The sequence below is a fragment of the Balaenoptera acutorostrata genome, chromosome 21, assembly GCF_949987535.1.
Source record: "Balaenoptera acutorostrata chromosome 21, mBalAcu1.1, whole genome shotgun sequence".
NCBI classification, from domain to species: domain Eukaryota; kingdom Metazoa; phylum Chordata; class Mammalia; order Artiodactyla; family Balaenopteridae; genus Balaenoptera; species Balaenoptera acutorostrata.
The window spans coordinates 25658216-25676577 of record NC_080084.1 but is presented as its reverse complement, the minus strand read 5'-3'; the positions used below and the strand labels follow the sequence as shown (position 1 = coordinate 25676577).

Genomic DNA, 18362 nt, shown 5'->3' with positions numbered 1-18362 from the left:
TAGCAAATAAAGACATTAAAATAGCTACTTGAACCACGTTAATGTATTTAAAGGAAAATATGAACATATTGGAAAGAAAAATGAAAGTTATAAACAAGAACCAAATGGAAAATCTAGAGATGAAAAATAAGATAACTGAAATGAAAAACTTCAGTAAGTGGGAATAGTAGAAAATTAGGCATGGCAAAAGAAAAAACGAGTGAACTTGAAGATATAGTAATAGAAAGTATCCAAAGTGAAACACGGAAAAAGACTGAAAAGCAAATGAAAATAATACCAGTGAGCTCTAGGGCAATATCAAACAGTCTAACATATGTGTTATTGCATCTCAGAAAGGAGCAGTGAGAAAAAGATTTAAAGAAATAATGGTTGAAAATTTCCAAGTGTGATGAAAATTATAAATCCACATCCAAGATGCCCAAAGAATCACAAGAACCCCAAGTTATCAATGTCAGAAGTGAAAGATGGGACATCACAGGTCCTCTAGACATTAAAAAGACAATAAGGAATATTATAAGCAACTTTATGCCAATACACTTGAGAACTTATGTAAAATGTACAAATTCTTAAGAACAACAAATGATCAAACCTGATTCAAGAAGAAATAGAAAATCTGAATAGTTCTGTATCTATTAATGGGATTGATTTTGCAGTGTAAAACCCTTTCCATTTAGAAAACTCCAGGCTCTCTGGTGAATTATATTATGTATTTAGAAAGGAATAATATCAATAATACCAATTCTACACTAATCCTTTCAGAAAATAGAGGAGGAGGGAACACTTTCCTATTGGAAAACCTGACCTTATATTTTATGAGGCCAGGATTTTCCTGACACCAAAATCAGATAAAGACATAAAAAGAAAATAATATAGATACCAATATCCTGAACATAGAAGCAGAAATCTTTAACAAAATATTGTCAAATTGAATCCAGAAGTATGTTAAAAGGATAATACATGATATCTGATGAAGTTTATCTCATCAACTCAAGGTTGGTGTAATGTTTCAAAATTAATCAATGTAGTCACCATATTTACAGATTAAAGGGGGAAAACACAGGATCACCTCAATAAAACGCAGAAAAAGCATTTGACAAAATTCAATAAGTTTATTTGTATAACAAGAAGTCTTGAAAGCTAGAGATAGTGTCTCTGCTGGAGCAAGGACAGGTATTCTAACTGTCCTGTATAATAAAGGTAACGTTTCCATCTAGAGCAAAGGGCAGGCATGCTTACTGCACTCAGAAAAGTAATGGTTCCCTAAGCTCAGAGTTTTCTCTTGTAACGCAACCAACTGTGTGACCCTTTTCATGTTGCCTATAGGAACTGGGGCTTGGAGAACCCATGCGAAAGTGCTGTTACTCTGGCTCCTGCTATTGCTGTGAGCAACAAACTGTCTTTTATCTCTGACCCAGGAGTCTCATGTCTTCCACTAGAACCCATGAAACTGTCAGGCTAACATATTAGCTTACAAGTTGGATAAAGTCTCAGAATGTTGACAGTTCTTGACAACATAAAAATATATGCCTAATTCCAATTTCGAATTTAAAAAAACTAGTCTAATCAATTATAAGATAATTGTAATCACATGTAAAAGTGAATTTAAAATTTTTTGTTGAAAAAAGTACTTGGACAAAGGATTTTGAAACATTGATTTTAGAAATTTATTTACATGGCTTGGATGGAAGCAATTGATACGGTTTACTTGGAATTCCTGGAAAAAAAGAAGAATTTTTTAAAAGGTTGGACTTCTAAGTGTATTGCAGAAAAATAATAATTTAAAAAAATCCCTGTTTGCTGCCGAAGTTGCTTTGGTCATATACAATGTATAGAAGTAGTATAAATAAAATAACATGAATTTTATCAAAAGAGCAAAATCTCTAAATAATTCCACTATATAATAAATTGGATACAAATCTTACAAAACTGAATTGTACTTACCTTCTTATTACTGTCCTCTGGCTAATGCCCGATAGGCTAAAAGAATCTTAAACATATTTCTACTAATCCACCACGATATACATACCTTTCAAATCAGGGGCTAAAGGCCTACTCCTAGGACTAGAGGTGTCTTCATAAATATCATAGATGTCAAGATGGAATTTCTCTCTTCTTGAAATGTAGCCCATTTTTGATAGGTCAATACGATGATTATAGATTTTTTCACTTAGATTTAAATATTCTCTTTGAAGATTCTGCATCTCAAATTCCAAGGTATCCCTTTCATTCTCTATACTTCTTACATAGTTTTCTAAAAGTATTTTGTCTTCCTCAAGTCTACTGATGCTGTTTTCAAATTTTATACTTTCTTGACTATGGTTTTTTAGTTCTTCTTTTAGAATCTGATTATCAGTTTTAATTTCCATTAACATTTTTGATAACATTTCACATTTGTTGCCCATTTCTGACAAACTATTCTTATACATACTTGCTTCTGATTTTGCATTTTTTATTTCTTGCAGAAAATTCTCTTCGGTGGTAGATTGGTATGTTTGAATATCCTCAATTTCTCTTTCCATCATTTCTCTTGCAGCAGTAGATTCTTGTAAGGTTGTTTCAAGATTAAGCTTTTCATTTTTAACTGTTTCTATTATATGCAGAAGTGTCTCTTGTTCAGTTTTTGCCAATCTTTCTTTCTCTTTTAGCTGCATTATCTCTAGCTGGTTTTCTTTTTGTTCATTTTCAAGTGAGCCTTTTTCCGTTAGAAGCTGGTATGTTTTTTCCTCTAACATTTCTTTTTCCTCTTGTATCAATAGAATATTTGTTTTCATTGATTCCATTTCTGTGATCAGTAGTTTATTTTCATTATTGACAATGGCCATGTCACTTTGAGTTTGGTGTTCCTTACTTTTTAGTTGTTCTAATGTTTCTATCATTTGTTGCTTCTCCAAAGAAAGTTGACTATTTTTTTCCTCTAGGGTTTTATTTTGTCCTTGGAGAACATTATAGTTACTAATTATTTCTTTCAATTCTTTAAGACATTCTTTGCCATCTTCTTCTGTTTTAATTAACTTGGACTGAATAGTGTTCTTTTCTTCAACCAATGTCTTAAGTTGTTTTTCATACATTTCAATTTTCTGTATCAGAGATTGTGTGATAAAGACAAGAGGTTTAATTTTCGTTTTAAGGGTTAGGTTTTCATTCTCCAGTTTCATTACTTTTTTCTGTATCTGCATAGATTCTTTCAGGTAATTCTGTAAGTACTGAATTTTTGCTACACACTGCTCAGTAACAGAATTGACTTTGGATGTCTTCTCATTTTCAAATATTATTGATCCTTGTTTTACTGCAAATGGTTGTCTTTCTTTGTCTTTCATTGCATATTTTGTTGGGTCAAAGAATGCCAGTGCATGTCTTGGCACTCTGGAATGGAGTTTTAAATCTGCAATATTCTTGTCAGTAATAGGAATTTCTTTATTATTTTTCTCATTCTTTTCCCCCCTGTGTATTTCACTCTTAGATAGTTTTTTACATTTCCTACAAAAACTCACATGGAATTTTGACACTGTTTCCCTGAGTGGGAGTAATTTGTTTACTAGTGGCTCTAATTCCAAAATTCTCTTTGATTTTATATCTTCATTTAAGTTACTTTCAATATTTTCTTCCTTAATAAAGTTAATTTTTTCCTTGTGAGTTGGGGGCAGGTCATAGTTACCATTCCTTGGAATAGCTTTTAAAGTTTGCAGTTCATTTGTAAGTGCCAGTTCCCTATCATGTGACTTTTGAAGCTCTTCCTTCATTTGTTTGATAGAATGGCAAATATCATCTAAATTTTCACAAAATCCATGCTTGAGAAAAGGCACAGTAATTCTGGACTTATCCACAATTACCATATCAGCTTGAGACATCCCGTTTTGAGGTACATTAGGTAGGAAATTATAAAGGTTATTATCATTCTTCAAGTCAGAATTTTCTGAAGCTGAGTTATCTGTCGAAGTTAATATGTCCTTGAAATGTATCTGGCATGGGATATTTATACCTTGAGAGAGACTGTTAACACTATCACTACTGAATATTTCTTCTACTGAATGAAGAGTCCTAGGATCCTCAAAATGCTGAATTTTCTCCATAGAAAGGGTTTCTTCTTGATTCTCTATAGGCTAGTAACAATAAAAATCACACTATGAATGTACTATCATTTGCTACATGACCAACAAATTAAGATAATATTTTGTGGAGGAATTATTTTTATTACAACCAGAATGAACATTTTATCCATTTCTGCAGCAAAGAGGCTGACAAGTATGATTCATTTTCTCCAGAAAATCTACCATTATTTTGAGATCTGTAACTCTGGTCTTCACAGTTTGCTTAGAAATTGCACTTATTTCCTTAGGGGGTGAGATAGAAGGGCCAACCCCTCAATTCCAGAAATACAAATTCAGCATTTCTCAAGAGACCGTCATAGATAGGTGGGGAAGAGAGAAGCAATAGTTCAAAGGGAAGTTTAAGGAAAATGAAAATTTCTACTTCTGGGCTATTTGTCAACCTTAGCTTGTCTTCCTAGTTTCAAATGGATCTAGGGCTGTGACTCTTCACAGAGAAAGTGTGAAGTTCTAATAAGTATGGACACAGTGACTCTAGTTTGGACCTGTTTTAGAGAACTCACTCTAGGTGTAAGTCAGTCCTAAAAGTAGAAAAACTCAAAGTGGGCAGAAAAACTGCCATGTATTTCAGTTTACTTGGGAATCTTTAGGTATATGGACTAAGTCAAATGCCCCTCACACGCTCTCCTAAGAGAAACAAGAAAATTGCAGAAGTACAGAGGTAAACGCACATCTTTTAGGGTTTTCAGGACAGGAGTTTCCTTATTTTCATCTTTGACAATCCAGTCGCCCTGTGAAGAAGGGGAGAATGTAAAGGTGAAGGTAAACTGGTTGTAGTAACATTTCTGAAGTACTTAAATGTAGGAATGATTTTGTACTGAAACACATACCAAAGCTTTTTCATTGCGTGTGCTGAACACTAGATTTTTTTCTGAGCTAAATTGTGGGTTTTCTACTTCAGTAATACTTTTGTTCAATATTTCACTGATTTCAGACTGCACCTTTAAAAGAGAAATTAAGAATGTCGGACTTTGATTTCACATTTATAAAGTTATGAATGCACAAGGATAATAGATATTATACTTGAAAGATACCTTTAAATTTCCTATGCATATTCTTTTCCATCATATAAAATAAAAATTAAATTTAATTTATTGTAATCTCTCTCACTGAAGGAATCTTTAAGAAAAGTATGTCTTTACTACATGACTATAAAATCAGAAAGACTTAATTTAGGAAAGCAATAAAATCTTATGAATTAAAATAATTTTAGATGTTTGATTTTTACATTGTTGAATAAGTCAGAGGTCTTTGATCTCTGTCATCAGAATGGAATCTATTCTGTCAGCCTCAGGAGGATTTTATCTTCTCTTCCCATTTCCCTGCAGTTGCTTTTAGTACAAGAATTTCAGGATGAAGTTTATATTGGGTCTTTAGCGACTATGCGTTGTGTTATGTACCCCCAGGAGCCATGCCCTATCCTTCTGTTAACACTACCCCGTACTTCTGGATAAAGTCCATGTGCCTTTGGTGATACAGATCCCTCCTTCAGCTCCAAGGGGTGGGCATGTGACCCAGAGCTAACCAGTCAGAGCGTTGCCTCCCTCTGAACAGTGATTGCTTCAAGCACTGCACGTGGGGCTGTCAGAATCAGGACAAGAACTCAGTACACACTGTTGAGAGAGAAAAGCACAGTCTCATCTCTGTCTAACTGGAATCTGGAAGGATAAGGGCCGGAACTTCTAGCAACCCTTTTGCTACCACATGGAGTCTGAGAATACGTTACTGTCAAAAGCAGAACCAAGATAAGGAGTGAGGCTGGTTCCCTGATGACGAGGGTCCTGAACCTATGGATGAAGCCATCCCCAAGTGAGCTATTCCTAGGGCTTGCGTTACTAGAGCTAACAAAGTACACTTTTCCCTTAGTCAGTTTGACTTAGATTTTATATCACTTATAATGAGAGTCTCTATTTGTGGACTATATATAGGTAGCACTTTAAACATATGTTTTTAAAAAAAATCAGTGTTATTTCTTTTGGCTCATATCCAAATGCAAGTATAACAGAATGTAGTTTCCTGCCAATTTTGTGTCTAGAATAGGTTGTGGCCTTATTACATTCAATATCAACTAATCAGTTGGCTAGTGATCATCAGCTCAGAAATGTGTGATGGTATTCTGTTTGGATATTTTCTATGTAAATTAGAAGAAACATACCATGCTAACATTCTGCAAAGTCTGTATTCGGAGAGCCTGAAATGATTCCAGCTGATGCTGAAGGGCCTATAACAAAATTACACAAGGTATGAAATTGAACATTTTTAGGTGAACATACATTTTGTTACAATTAAAAAAAAAAATCCCCCAAAGTTGCCTATTACAAGGATCATGTGAGGGTCAGGTGACTCACATTCTTCATCATTCTTGCTCACTCTCCAGTGCATTTTGATGAAGACTTTTGTGGAAAACCCGTATATATTTAGGAAGTATTCTGAGAAAGATCAGACTTTACACAGATTTTCTGAGAAAATAAAATGAAATATACTCACTTTCAGTGCTGAATGTGGTTGGATTTGATTTTCTGATTCTGTTATGCAGCCGTATTCTAAAAAGTAAAATTGAAAAACTATGTGATTTAATTCTTAAGTGTTATTTTTAAATAATGTTAATGGAAAGCAGTCTCCTAGCTTTCCTGGATGGTGAGGCAAAGAGATAGTGAGACTGATGTTCACATTAAGACAAACCCGATGCTAGCTGCTTAGTGAGTTTAAGAGATAATTCTCATCTGACTTACAATACTGCACCTACTTAAGGTTGTAATAGTGGTATTACTTTTATAATAAACCTTTAACTTGTAACACCAAACTGAGAACTCTCAGGAACTCAGATATCTTTGTTTGTTTCTGGGATATAAACTATATTTTTTGGTAAAAAAATTCACAATTCTTATGTTAAGGGAGACGCTTGGCAAAGTCCTGTATAGGTCTCAGTACCTATGCAACAGCCATGTGATGTTTTTCTTCCTTAACATGGAAAACAATTTGGATTAATAGAACATAATGTTTGTTATGCCCTTAAGCAAAGTGCTATAAGGATCCATGTGTTCCTTCCTAGAAAATAGATTTTAGATCTGCAATAGGGGAGAGACTATATAACGTTTGCAAATTTCCTGACATACATTCCTCTTTTTTCCCAAATGTTAGGCTACTTGCTTTGCAAATTTTTATTAAAAAAATTAAAAAACATGTCCTGAATGAAATGAGAGTTATGTTAGAATTTGCCCCAGGCTGACAATTTCCGCTGTAAGAGAAGGTTTTTAAAGAAGTCAGTGCATCTCCTTTGGAATGGCAGTCTGCCAGATGTTATAGAATCTGGTTGCAAAGTATACTTCCTTCCACCCAGTCCCAGTGTGGCCCTCATCACTGAGAGAGCTGCTGTGGTTCAGAGCCTGGAGCCATTTGGCCGGTTGAAGAATCCCACCTTCATCACAGGGCAGGGATGGACTGTGTGTGGGGGCTGGGCAGGGGTGCATTAATGAGTATCTTCAGGATTCTGGCTTTCTTTATCGCCTCTGAAAGTCAGAGGGAGTTATGAGCCATGCTATAGATAGCCTTGCCAGAATCATTTCTTTTCATCTTTGGCCTCCACTCTCCAATTTTATGTCCTGAGGGGGTGCCCCCTTCCTTCTCCAGGTACTGCTGGTGAAGTTTTTGCTGGTGTTCTGGCGGGGTTTTTTTGTTCATGTCCTTTTGTAGTGGGGGAGGAAGGTCTGGGATCTTCTTTAGCTCTAAAATCTCTACCTGAAAGTCTAGAATAATTTTGATAAGTTTATGATTTGGCCTTAAATATTGTTTCATGTTCAAGTGGTTCATTCCTTCAATAATATCACACATTCAGATTTTGAGTGTCTACTACTTGGTGTGCCCCACTGTAGTTACTATAGACACAGCAATGAATAAATCAGCCGGAGCTCCTGTTCTCACTATGCCTACCTTCTAAAAAAAGTAAACAGAAAAATAGCAAACAAAGATATAAACAGGATACTTCCAAATAATGATAAATAACACAAAGAAAATAGGCTACTGTGACAGTGAGGGGTGGGTGAGGACAGCACTGGGGAGGGTGGTTAGAAAAGGCCTATCTGGCATTTTGTGGCTTCAGCCAATACTGCTACGTGATAAGAAGGGGCCAGCCATGGGGACATCTGTAGGAAGAGATTCAGAGCAGAGGAAACCGCAAGGCCCTGAAGCAGAGCACGTGTCACCTGTGTTTGGAACAGAAAGAAAGCCCATGTGGATGCAGCTTCCTGAGCAGATGGGAGCACGGTGTGCTAAGAGTTCAGGGGGAGACGGGGGTGAGGTTAGAGAGAATCTGGCAGGCCATCCTGAGGGATTTGGCTTTTATTTTAAGAGAAATGAGAAGCTTTGGGGGGTTTCAATCACGAGAATGATTTGATTTGACTAAAAACATTATAGGACACTCTCCTGCATGATAATGGATTACAAGGTAGCAGTTGCAGGACTGTTGGAATAATCCAAGGGAGAGACAAAGGTATCTTGGACTAGAATGGCAGTGGGGGAAATGGAGAAAAATAGGTGGATTCAAAATATGTTTTGGAGATGAAGCATTGCTGGAGGATTAGATGTGGCCAGTGTCGAGGAAGGAAAGGTGACTCCTAGGTTTTTAGTGAGAGCAGGTGGACGAATGATGATGCCATTTACTGAAATGGAAAAGAGTGGGGGAGGAACATATTTTAGGGAAAACTCGTTTAGGTCTGTTAAAGTTAAGTTTTCTGTTGGACATCAAAGTGGAGATGTCAACAGGCAGTTGGATACTCCAGGCTCTGGGTCAGGGGAGTGGTTATGAGCACTGCATTGGGAAATATGGACCCTGCTGCTGGCCTAGACAGGGGCACTTTCTGTGCAGCGAGCAGCTCAGAACCCCAGATGAAGTGGCTCGAGGGGAGATGGAACGTGAAGGTTCGTGGGCAACGCTTTCTGGTTTTACTGTGGCAGGGGATAAGGTGCCTGGTGGGGATAGGGGTTTTGGGAAGAGATGTGAAGGTTAAGAAGAATTTTTTTTAAACCATGAGAGAGTCTAATATGCCTGCTTACTGCGGGAATCATATAGTGGAAATGGAGGAGAAGAAGAATTCTGGAGAATGAGGAAGGCTGATGGCCAAAGTTGAGTACTTGAGAATTCCAGGAGAGATACGATCTGGAGGAAATGACCTGTGATTGAGCAGGGACAGTCCTTCCATTGAAGTGGGGGACAGCAGAGAATATGGGACACAGGCGGTAGGTTAGGAGAGTTTAAGGTTGAAGGTCAGGGAGTTTGGGTCTGATTGCTTCTATTTTTTTCATATAGTTTAAGGTCATGTTACACGTTGGGAGGTAGCGGTGAGAGGTGTTGGAGATTTGAGGAAACCAGAAGAGTGGAATAGTTATCTTGGACAGGGCTTGCAAAAGCATTTACTGGGGAAATAAAGTAACTTTTCCAAATAGCATTGAGATCCATGGTATGACTCAGAAGTGAGTGTTTTTCTCCTGCAAAGTTCATATGATTCAGTGAAGATACAGAGTGGGCAGAGAGTTGGATTCATCTATTTTTAAAAGCTATGAAAATAACTTTTTGTTTTTCTTATGAGATTCAGAGACATTGGCTACTACTTATTCCCAAAGGGAAGATAATTTTAAAATTCATCAATACTTAAAGAAACACATAGGATTATGTGATTCTAGAATTGGAAGGGAAATTATCAGTGAAGCACAGGAGAGGGAACACAGTCACAGGTCACCATTTATCAAGTCCTTGCTGAATGTACACTACTGGGAAGTATTTAGTAGAGGGTGTGGTGCCAGCCCAGAAGCAGCTTATACTCTATTCAGATTGCAAGAAATGTTCAGGTTATATTCAATTTAAGTTCTGTAGCTGTTTCATATTTAAGTGTCGAAATTTAAAAACAAGATAGTTATCAGCAGGATGACTTTTGAGGTAATTAAGGTAAAGATATAGGGAACTTATTCTGAAGTCTGCAGAAGATTATGTCATATTCAATGTATAGAGAAAGTTTTAAGGGCATACCTGTAGCTAACAGAGCAGGGAGAACAAATGAGTTTTAAAAATGCAACGTGGTAATGATTCTATATACGATGGTAGACACTCTGTAGTCAACGCCTTTTAATTCTCAGGTTCAAATACTGAGTTTTGCTGTGACAATTCACACTCACTCCTAGAAGTAACTGTTTTATTGAAGCCTTGTGAGCTGTTCTACCCAAGCCTTCATTCATTCATCTAACAACTATTTTTAAGCACCTGCTATGTATCAAGTACTGTCCAAGGTGCTGGGGATCCTACAGTGAACAAAATATGCAAAATCCCTGCCCATGTGAGGGGAACAAAGGATCTTGTGTGTAAGACGGCAGTGAATCCTATGGAGAAGAGTAAGGCACAGAGCAGGGGAGTGGGCATATCTGCACGAGGCTTTGTTACGGGAGCTATGGGGCCAGGCTGCCTCAGCTTGAATCCTGGCTTTGCCGCACGCTCACTGCGAGGGGTCAGTGTCTCGTGTGTAGGTAAAGCCTTACACAGTGCACGGCACACAGTAAATGCTCAAGAAAAATTTACTCTCTTACTGTAGCAACAAGGGTATTATCAATATGATGATGATTTGGTAAATTTAAAATTTCTAATAGAGATGGGAGGGAGGGATGACTGCCCAAATTCTCCAGTGCTTCCCATTTTGCTCAGCATAAAACCCCACATCCTTAGGTGGAATTACAATTGTAGCCCAGTGTCCTCTCTGAACCCTTCGCCTGTTCTCCTCCGTGCTCATTCTGCTCCCGTCACCAGCTGGTCCTCAAACATGCCAGGCATCCTCCCACCTAGGGACCTTTGCAGCTGCTGTTCTTTCTGCCTGGAATGTTCTTTCCCCGGAAATCTGCACTGACTACTCCTTTACCTCCTTCAGGTCTTTGCTCAGATGTCATCTGCTAAGGGAGGTCTCCTACCATCCTATTTGAAATAAAACTGCACACTCCCCACCCACCTCTGACACTCCATATATTTACTTAACGCCATATACTAACTCCTTGTTCTTTTAAAATCAGAGACCTGAGAAATATATACGACCTTGTAATTCGGCATTACTTATGCAAATCACGTCAGTGTTCTGTTGGTCAGTACCCAGCGAATGGATCACTTGGTGACCATGAAGTGTAGCTAAGAGAACAGAAAGTGGGGAGGGCACAAGGTCACACCTCCTAGTTTTGCCTTGAGCTGTAAGCACGAAGTCCCTGCCATCTTTGGTGGCGCCTAACTTAGAATATCTCTCACCGATTGAGTCCCTGCCCTTATACCCGCCATGCTCTAGCAAGAAAGACTGTAACTCTCACACAAGCATATGTGCTATTTTGTATGTAACTGCATTTTCTGTGAACGCTGGCATTTTTCTCCAGAGCCTTCCATCTCACTCACATTAGCGAACACACGGTCTTGCCACATTAAGCTCCCTCAGTCTCTTCTGACCTTAAACACTCTCTCTTGGTATGGAGCTGTCTCCGTGTCTAATCTCTCTGTGAGGACTTCCTGCCCCACTCAGGGCTTCCCATCACCCCTCCTGGCCTCATGCAGGCGGGAGGGGCGCAGAAGAGCAGAGAGAGGGCAGGTCAGTGCACTGCCCTGCGGCCTCTACTGAGGTGTGGCTTATCCTGGTGGTCGCTGGGCATCCAGTTGTCCTGCGTCTTTTGTCTGCCGGGCGTGGCTGCTCCAGCCCCTTATTTAGAGCCCTGGACAAGGCCGTCGTGAAGGTCCCCGGTTCATGGAGGTGGACGAACCCCAACCTGACCTCAGGTCTCCGGCTCACCACTTGTCGCAGCACCTCTGCGTCTGGATTGCCCATGTGTCCCGCGTGGCTTATGGGCACCTGTAGGATCCCAACGTGGCCCCTCAGTTTAGATACCGCCTTCCGCCCACGGCGCTCTGCTCCTTCGCTGGTGTCTCACGTGAACACCAGGCCCCTCTGAGAGCTGTGTAGCCTCCTTCAGCTTCTCTCAAGGAAGCGAGACTCCAGCTCCAGTGTTCTCAGATCCTCCCTGCATCTTATTCATGGTTTATATGGAACTTGAAAACTGCAGCTTTTTAATGATTTCAAACATCCTCCCTATACAGTATCCTGTAGTCCACAAATATTTACTATAAAAGTATTTCTCTTGGAAAAATATAGGTAACTTTTTAGTGACTGTCCAAAAAATCAGCAATTCTTATTTGGTATTCAGAGAAGCAGTACAGTGTAGCATGGAGGTTAAGGCCTGGACCCTGGAGCTACCCTGCTGAACACTGGCTCTGTCCGTTGCTGCCTGTGCGACCTTGGGGAGTTAGTTAACCTCTCTGTGCCTCAGTTTCCTCACTTGTAATATGAGGAGAATGGTAGTGCCTACTTCATAGGGTTGTCGTGAGGATTAAATGAGTTGATACATTTAAGTGCTCAGAACAACATCTGGCACAAAGTAAATGTCCCGTGTTAGCTATTATTAGTATCTTACGAGTAGTTACCGGAAGCATACCAGTTGGGCCAGTGGATTTAGGTAACGTACTGGTTGCCTATAGTAAAAGGCAGAAACATCACTGCCATCGGAGCCTTGGCCTGGGAGGTTTTACCTGTTTCACTGCCACCATTTTCCTTTACCCCCTCAGAGGAATTTAGGATCTTGGGTGCTGAAAGGAGAACGCAGTCAACCTCCTCCTCTTCCTCAGGATGCTTTTCTGTAACAGAACAGTACGTGGCTTTTGGTTTTGCTGGGAGAAAGGAGGCGAGGCGTGGGGATTCGGGACGCGGGCGCGCTGAGCGGCCACGGGAGGGCGCGCTGGGGCCACGCCGCGGCGGCGGGCCGGGCTGCTCCGAGGCTGGAAGCTGGGCAGGCGCGGGGACGCAGGCGGTGCTTTCCTCCCGGGGCGGGCGGAGGTGTGCGGCTCGTCTAGGAGATCCGCACTCCAGACGGGACCCGCTCCGCGGGGGAAGGAGCCGGGGCGGGAGGAGGCGGCGCTGCCCACCACGCGTCCGCTTCCCAGGGCGCCCCCTCCCAGGGCAGCCCCCGGCCCGGCTCTTACCCGGGCTCATTTCTGCTGCTGAAGCTCTCTTTCCAACCGCCTTCCCCTCTCCCAGGCAGTCTGCTCGGTTGCTTTCCGCCCGGGCAGCTCGTTGCTTGGTAACGGGGTGGCCGGGACACAGCGAGCGGCAGTGGGGCGCGCGCGAGGGTGGGGGTGGGGAGGAGGAAGGTGCGCGCCGGGGGCCGGGGTGCAGTACGCCCGCCCCGCCGGAGCGGCGCCCGCGACAGCTGCGTGCTACCTTTGCTGTGCCTCCCAGGCCCAGCGACAGTCTCACTAGGGTGTGTCCGCCCCCCACGCCCACCCCCGCCGCTCCCCTGCTGACCCAGAACTTGATCTCGATCAGACTCTGATTTAACACAGTACCTGTTGGACCCAAGCTGTGTGGAGAAAGGGGAATGTTTGGAGACACGCAGACACCTAGGAACTCCCCCCCCCCCTTTCTGATCGCCATTTCATTGTTTTATTCTGTTCTATTCCTCTTGTTTCAACCCATCGGTCGAATTAGTTTCAGCGTTTGGGGATTTGAACGGTCCTAGACCATTATTGTGAAAGGACGTCTGTTTGCTGTGGTTAAAAGAAGACCCCTGTTTCCGATAATGAACTTTAAGTAACCGTGTATGGAAATGTACACATTAGAGCTGTCGCAGAGGCGCCGGTCTTCATCTGTAGAGCATGCTCATTTCCTGTGCACCTGGGCAAACCGCTTGCACAAGATGAATGTTGCGTTGGAAGCTGGGGCTTGTTCAACTGAGGACTGGTTGGCGTGGCCGCAGTCAGCCCCTGTGCCCATCAGGAAGTGGAGCTCTTTAAATAAAAGTTTTAAATGAGTGTATATTATTATTTTGCGATAACAACCGTTACAGATAGAATATAAAATAATTGAAAATTCAAATTTTAAGTCACAATGAGGAATTTAAAGTCATGATGACATAACTTATTATATAATTATGTGGCTTGCTTTCATGGAAATGAAATTCTTTATCAGAGGTTCAATGTTTACTTGCTGTAATTTCTTGTTTTTTAGCCTATAGAAATGGTGTCTAGAAGATTCGACAGTCTTGTGGTGGTGTAGACAATTTCAACAAATTGTAATTTTGAGAACTTAGGTTCTCCATTGATGATTGATATTGACAAAGCTAATTTTTTCCAAAGAGCTACAAAAATTTTCATCAATGTGTCTGTTAAATTACTATTCTGAATAAATTACAGTATTTTGAAGGGAGAATGTAGATAAAAAAGCATTACAGGGCTTCCCTGGTGGCGCAGTGGTTGAGAATCTGCCTGCCAATGCAGAGAACGCGGGTTCGAGCCCTGGTCTGGGAAGATCCCACATGCCGCGGAGCAACTCGGCCCGTGAGCCACAATTGCTGAGCCTGCGCGTCTGGAGCCTGTGCGCGGCAGCGAGAGGCCGCGATGGTGAGAGGCCCACGCACCGCGATGAAGAGTGGCCCCCGCTTGCCGCAACTAGAGAAAGCCCTCGCACAGAAACGAAGACCCAACACAGCCATACATACATACATACATACATACATACATAAAAAGAATGTAAGCAGACAAGAATATCATTAAAAAAAAAAAAAAAAGCATTACATTTTAGTAAGTTAACTTCCATACTAATGAAATTTCCATAACAAATAAGAAATTACTATAAAATATTCTACTTTATGTAACATATTTTAATATCTAGTAACCTGATAATTAACATAATATAATATTCTATAATAACTAATTTGTCTATGTAATATTCGTGGATTATGATGGCAAATGTATACAGAGAAGTTACTTGTGGATTTAAATGAGAGGATTCAGCCACACCATTTAGCACAGAATAGAAAAAGCAGATGATAAGAGCTATAATATCAAAAACTCAAACTTAGCCAGTGTGCTAATTTCAATAGAGATCTACTCTAATTTTAAGATACTTCCCAATCAGTTCATCAGTTAGAGAAGCAGTTCTTTACTTAGAAGATCAGTTGATTTTAGGTGTTAGGTCAACAAGATCATTTGATTATCAAACTCATTTCTCTTTAGTAAACTAAATCACATATGTGTATTCTCAGTTAGAATAGGAATAATTTATTTGTCAGAAAATTATTGTAATTAATATATAAAAAGCCCATCTTTGGAGCCAACAAAGATAATAAATTTTAAAAATGTCTTCAATAATTACAGTGTCTATGACATGAATGGCATCCCCTCAGAAAAGGCCCCATGTTAGGGCCTCACATCAACAGTTGCACATGGAGACCCTGTTCTTTGGTGAGAGAGAACCTGGAAGGGTAAGAAGAGAACATGAACCCCCAGAATAGGGGTGGATGGTGGACGCATCATTTTGGGGTTGTTCACTGCATTTGTGAATGTATGTCAAGGGAAGTCTTTTCTGATTACTCATGGCCACTTAAAACCGTTGTCACCATTCACAACCTGCTTGAAACTCCCTCCATTCTGAACTTTGCAGGTAATGGTGACTCGGTGACTTGCTGTCTCTGAGCATGAGTTTCCTTATCTCCACAACAGGCCAGGATTGCTGTAAAGGGTCCTACTACAGTAGGTTCAGTAGTTACATAGGAGGCTGCCAGTGATGGCAGCTCTAGACCCCAGAGTCTCAGGTGAGATTCCATTAACAGTGCTGACATTTTTTCCTGTGATTCATCCTTATTTTAAAAAAATTGACACTTCAATTGAAAAAGATTCAACTACTTTAGCTCAAATACCGGAACACGTATATATTTTAAAGAGATAGTTTGTGTTGTCTAATTTGTATTGTGCATCCACTTTGTGATGAACTTGCCAAAGTTCAAAAAATAAAAAATTTTATAAGTTTCTCAGTCAATGCACATTTATATGGCCTATAAAATGTAAAGTCCTCATTACGTTTTATTTATTAAATTATTTTTTGAGAAATTTTAAAATGATGGAATATGCAAAGAATGCTATAATTAACCCTTTGCTTCCATCTCCCAGAATTAACAGTTATAATTATATTGGCATATTTGATTTTTATTTAGAAACAGTAAAGAATCACATAGAATGGAACTCCCCACCACTTCCTTTTCTGTTCCTTCTTCCCTACACTCCTCCCATAAGAAACCATTGTCATGAATTCAGGGTACAATCTTACAGTCCATTCTTATATTTTTATACTAATTATAATGAGTAATAGAGATGATGATTGCCCTTGTTTGTTTTAAAGTTTTTCATAAATGGTATCATAGTTTACATTTTATTCTGCAGCTTGCTCTTTTTCTTTAACAAATATGTTTTTTAGGTCTATGCATTTTTAAAGAATAGACCTTTAATTCAATTGTAAAAATGGACTTGAGATACCTTTCAGTTCTTCCAGTGTTTTTGCCCTTTTGGTCTCCATTATGTTTTAAATTTTGAAATGAGATCACCAACTTATAATAAAGTTGGAAGTATAGTCTGATACATATTTCATTTTCTCCTGAGCCATTAAGAGTGAGTTGTTGACATGTTGTCCCGTTACTTCCGAATACTTTGATGTGTATCTTGTAAGGACACTCCAACATGAGCACAATACAGCCATTAAAGTCTGGAAATGAGCATTGATACATTACTGCCATCTAATCCTCAGACCCCACTAAAGTTTGACCAGTTCTTCCAATAATGTCCTTTACAGCAAAGGGATCCAGTCCAACATCTTGCTTTACATGTAGTTGTCATGACATGCCTCTTTACTCAGAGTCTCATGGACCCAGAGTTGCCTGTTTTATTCAGTGGGTTAGAATGGATTATCTTGTTGCTGACATGATTTATACTGTTGCTTAAATTTCCCTAATTGGGTCAGTGCGAGTGTCTCTAGCAGGCCTCTGCGTACTTTTGACACATCTCCTTCACTACTAGAGCACTTTTTAATTTGGTTGACACAGTCAGATGTTTCATGCTTATCCTGTATTTTCCCTGCCCTAGCCCTGAAATCAGCCATTTCTCTGAGGAGTCTTGGTTTCTTTTAGAGGAGAATGGTATTTAGAAGCCAGGATGTGAGCGCTAAGTTGCTATCTAGGTGTAGCTGCTCCCAGGCCCTCTTAGTAGATAGAGCAAGGGAATGTCTGCCTGGGTATGTATACACATATACACAAGCACACGTGCACATTCGCATCCACGTTTATTTATCTATATTGAGAACCATGAGTTCACAATGCCTCCAGTTCCAATGCAACATCACAGTGCTCTTTCTAGTTTTCTCCCTTTCCAGATGAGAAAGTTGACTTCCATTATCCCTTATATATTTCCTTATATGCTCTCTCATGCCAGTCTTTCACCATCACCCCCACATGGATGCCCTCGTTATCCCACTTAGGTTCCAGGACTCTGTATCGCCCCTTCCCGACTCCGCTGAGACCCTGAACCCTATGCCGGGCCTCCCCTCAACCTAGAGACACTCCTCATCCCTTTGGGCTCCGTCACTGCAGGCTGGGCCTCCTCTCTGTGGAGGAGACCTTCACGTCTTCCCTGCCTCTGACACCATGCACACCCAGGCCCATGCAGGACCACCTTCCCCACCCTGCTTGAGCTCCAACTGCTGATGCCAGTGTTCCCACCCACGCGGATGCTTTCTTTTCCCACCTTGGGATGGGACACCCAAAGCCTGCTTTTGCAAAGTCATGAGATGATTCTTCCATGCTTTTTTTTTTTTTCTAAAAGCTTTATTGTTTTACCTTTCATTTTTAGACTTGCTATTCATCTGGAATTGATTTTTATATAGAGTGTGAGGTAGGTGTCAATATCCATTTTTTATATGCCTATCCAATTGACCCATCATTTATTGTAAAGAATGTGATTTTCCATACCAGCTATATATTTTAATATATTTTACAATGTGTTTTTCTTTTGTGTGCTCATATTCTACTAATCTTGAACCTAAAGTTCCTCATTGCCAAGTTGCTAAAGTCAGGTAAAGTGATTATTTGCTTACCCAGCATATAGATTAGAATTAGATAAAAGGCATAGTATAGTGAAATTTCCTTTAGACTGCAGAAATGGGGAAAACCCCATTCTCCTGAGTGAGACCAGGAGAACCCTGGGTCTCTGAGATTCTCTGTTGAGCACCCAGTGTTTTCTGTAGCACTCAGGTTTTCAGTACATAGAAATGAAGGCTCAGTGATATTCAGAAGAATCTGGCAAAAATTTGCATTACACTTGCCCGGCCCTACCTATCATTGTTCCTGCTCCTGTGACACTGAATGGGT

General features: G+C 40.2%; 2 protein-coding genes across 4 annotated transcripts in view; one reads left to right on the top strand and one right to left on the bottom strand.

Annotated features, from left to right (window-relative positions):
- Positions 1-18362, top strand: part of CFAP96 (cilia and flagella associated protein 96) — a 97343-nt gene that overhangs the window by 22916 nt on the left and 56065 nt on the right. The gene's annotated exons all lie outside the window — the stretch shown is intronic.
- On the bottom strand, positions 1599-13240 carry CCDC110 (coiled-coil domain containing 110). Its single transcript, XM_007177886.2, has 8 exons — positions 13153-13240; positions 12703-12807; positions 6594-6649; positions 6262-6327; positions 4937-5047; positions 4778-4837; positions 2027-4100; positions 1599-1714 (listed from the first exon to the last, which is right to left on the bottom strand). The coding sequence occupies exons 1-8, from the start codon at positions 13160-13162 to the stop codon at positions 1665-1667; spliced, it is 2532 nt and encodes an 843-aa protein (XP_007177948.2). The 5' UTR covers positions 13163-13240; the 3' UTR covers positions 1599-1664.

Bases quoted from the DNA above. Each gene is read 5' to 3' on its own strand.
- CCDC110 (XM_007177886.2), bottom strand. The intron at 5,048-6,261 runs GTATGTTTCTTC...TCTCTTTTAAAG, and splicing joins CTTTGCAGAATGTTAGCATG to GTGCAGTCTGAAATCAGTGA. The intron at 4,838-4,936 runs GTATGTGTTTCA...CCTTCTTCACAG, and splicing joins CACGCAATGAAAAAGCTTTG to GGCGACTGGATTGTCAAAGA.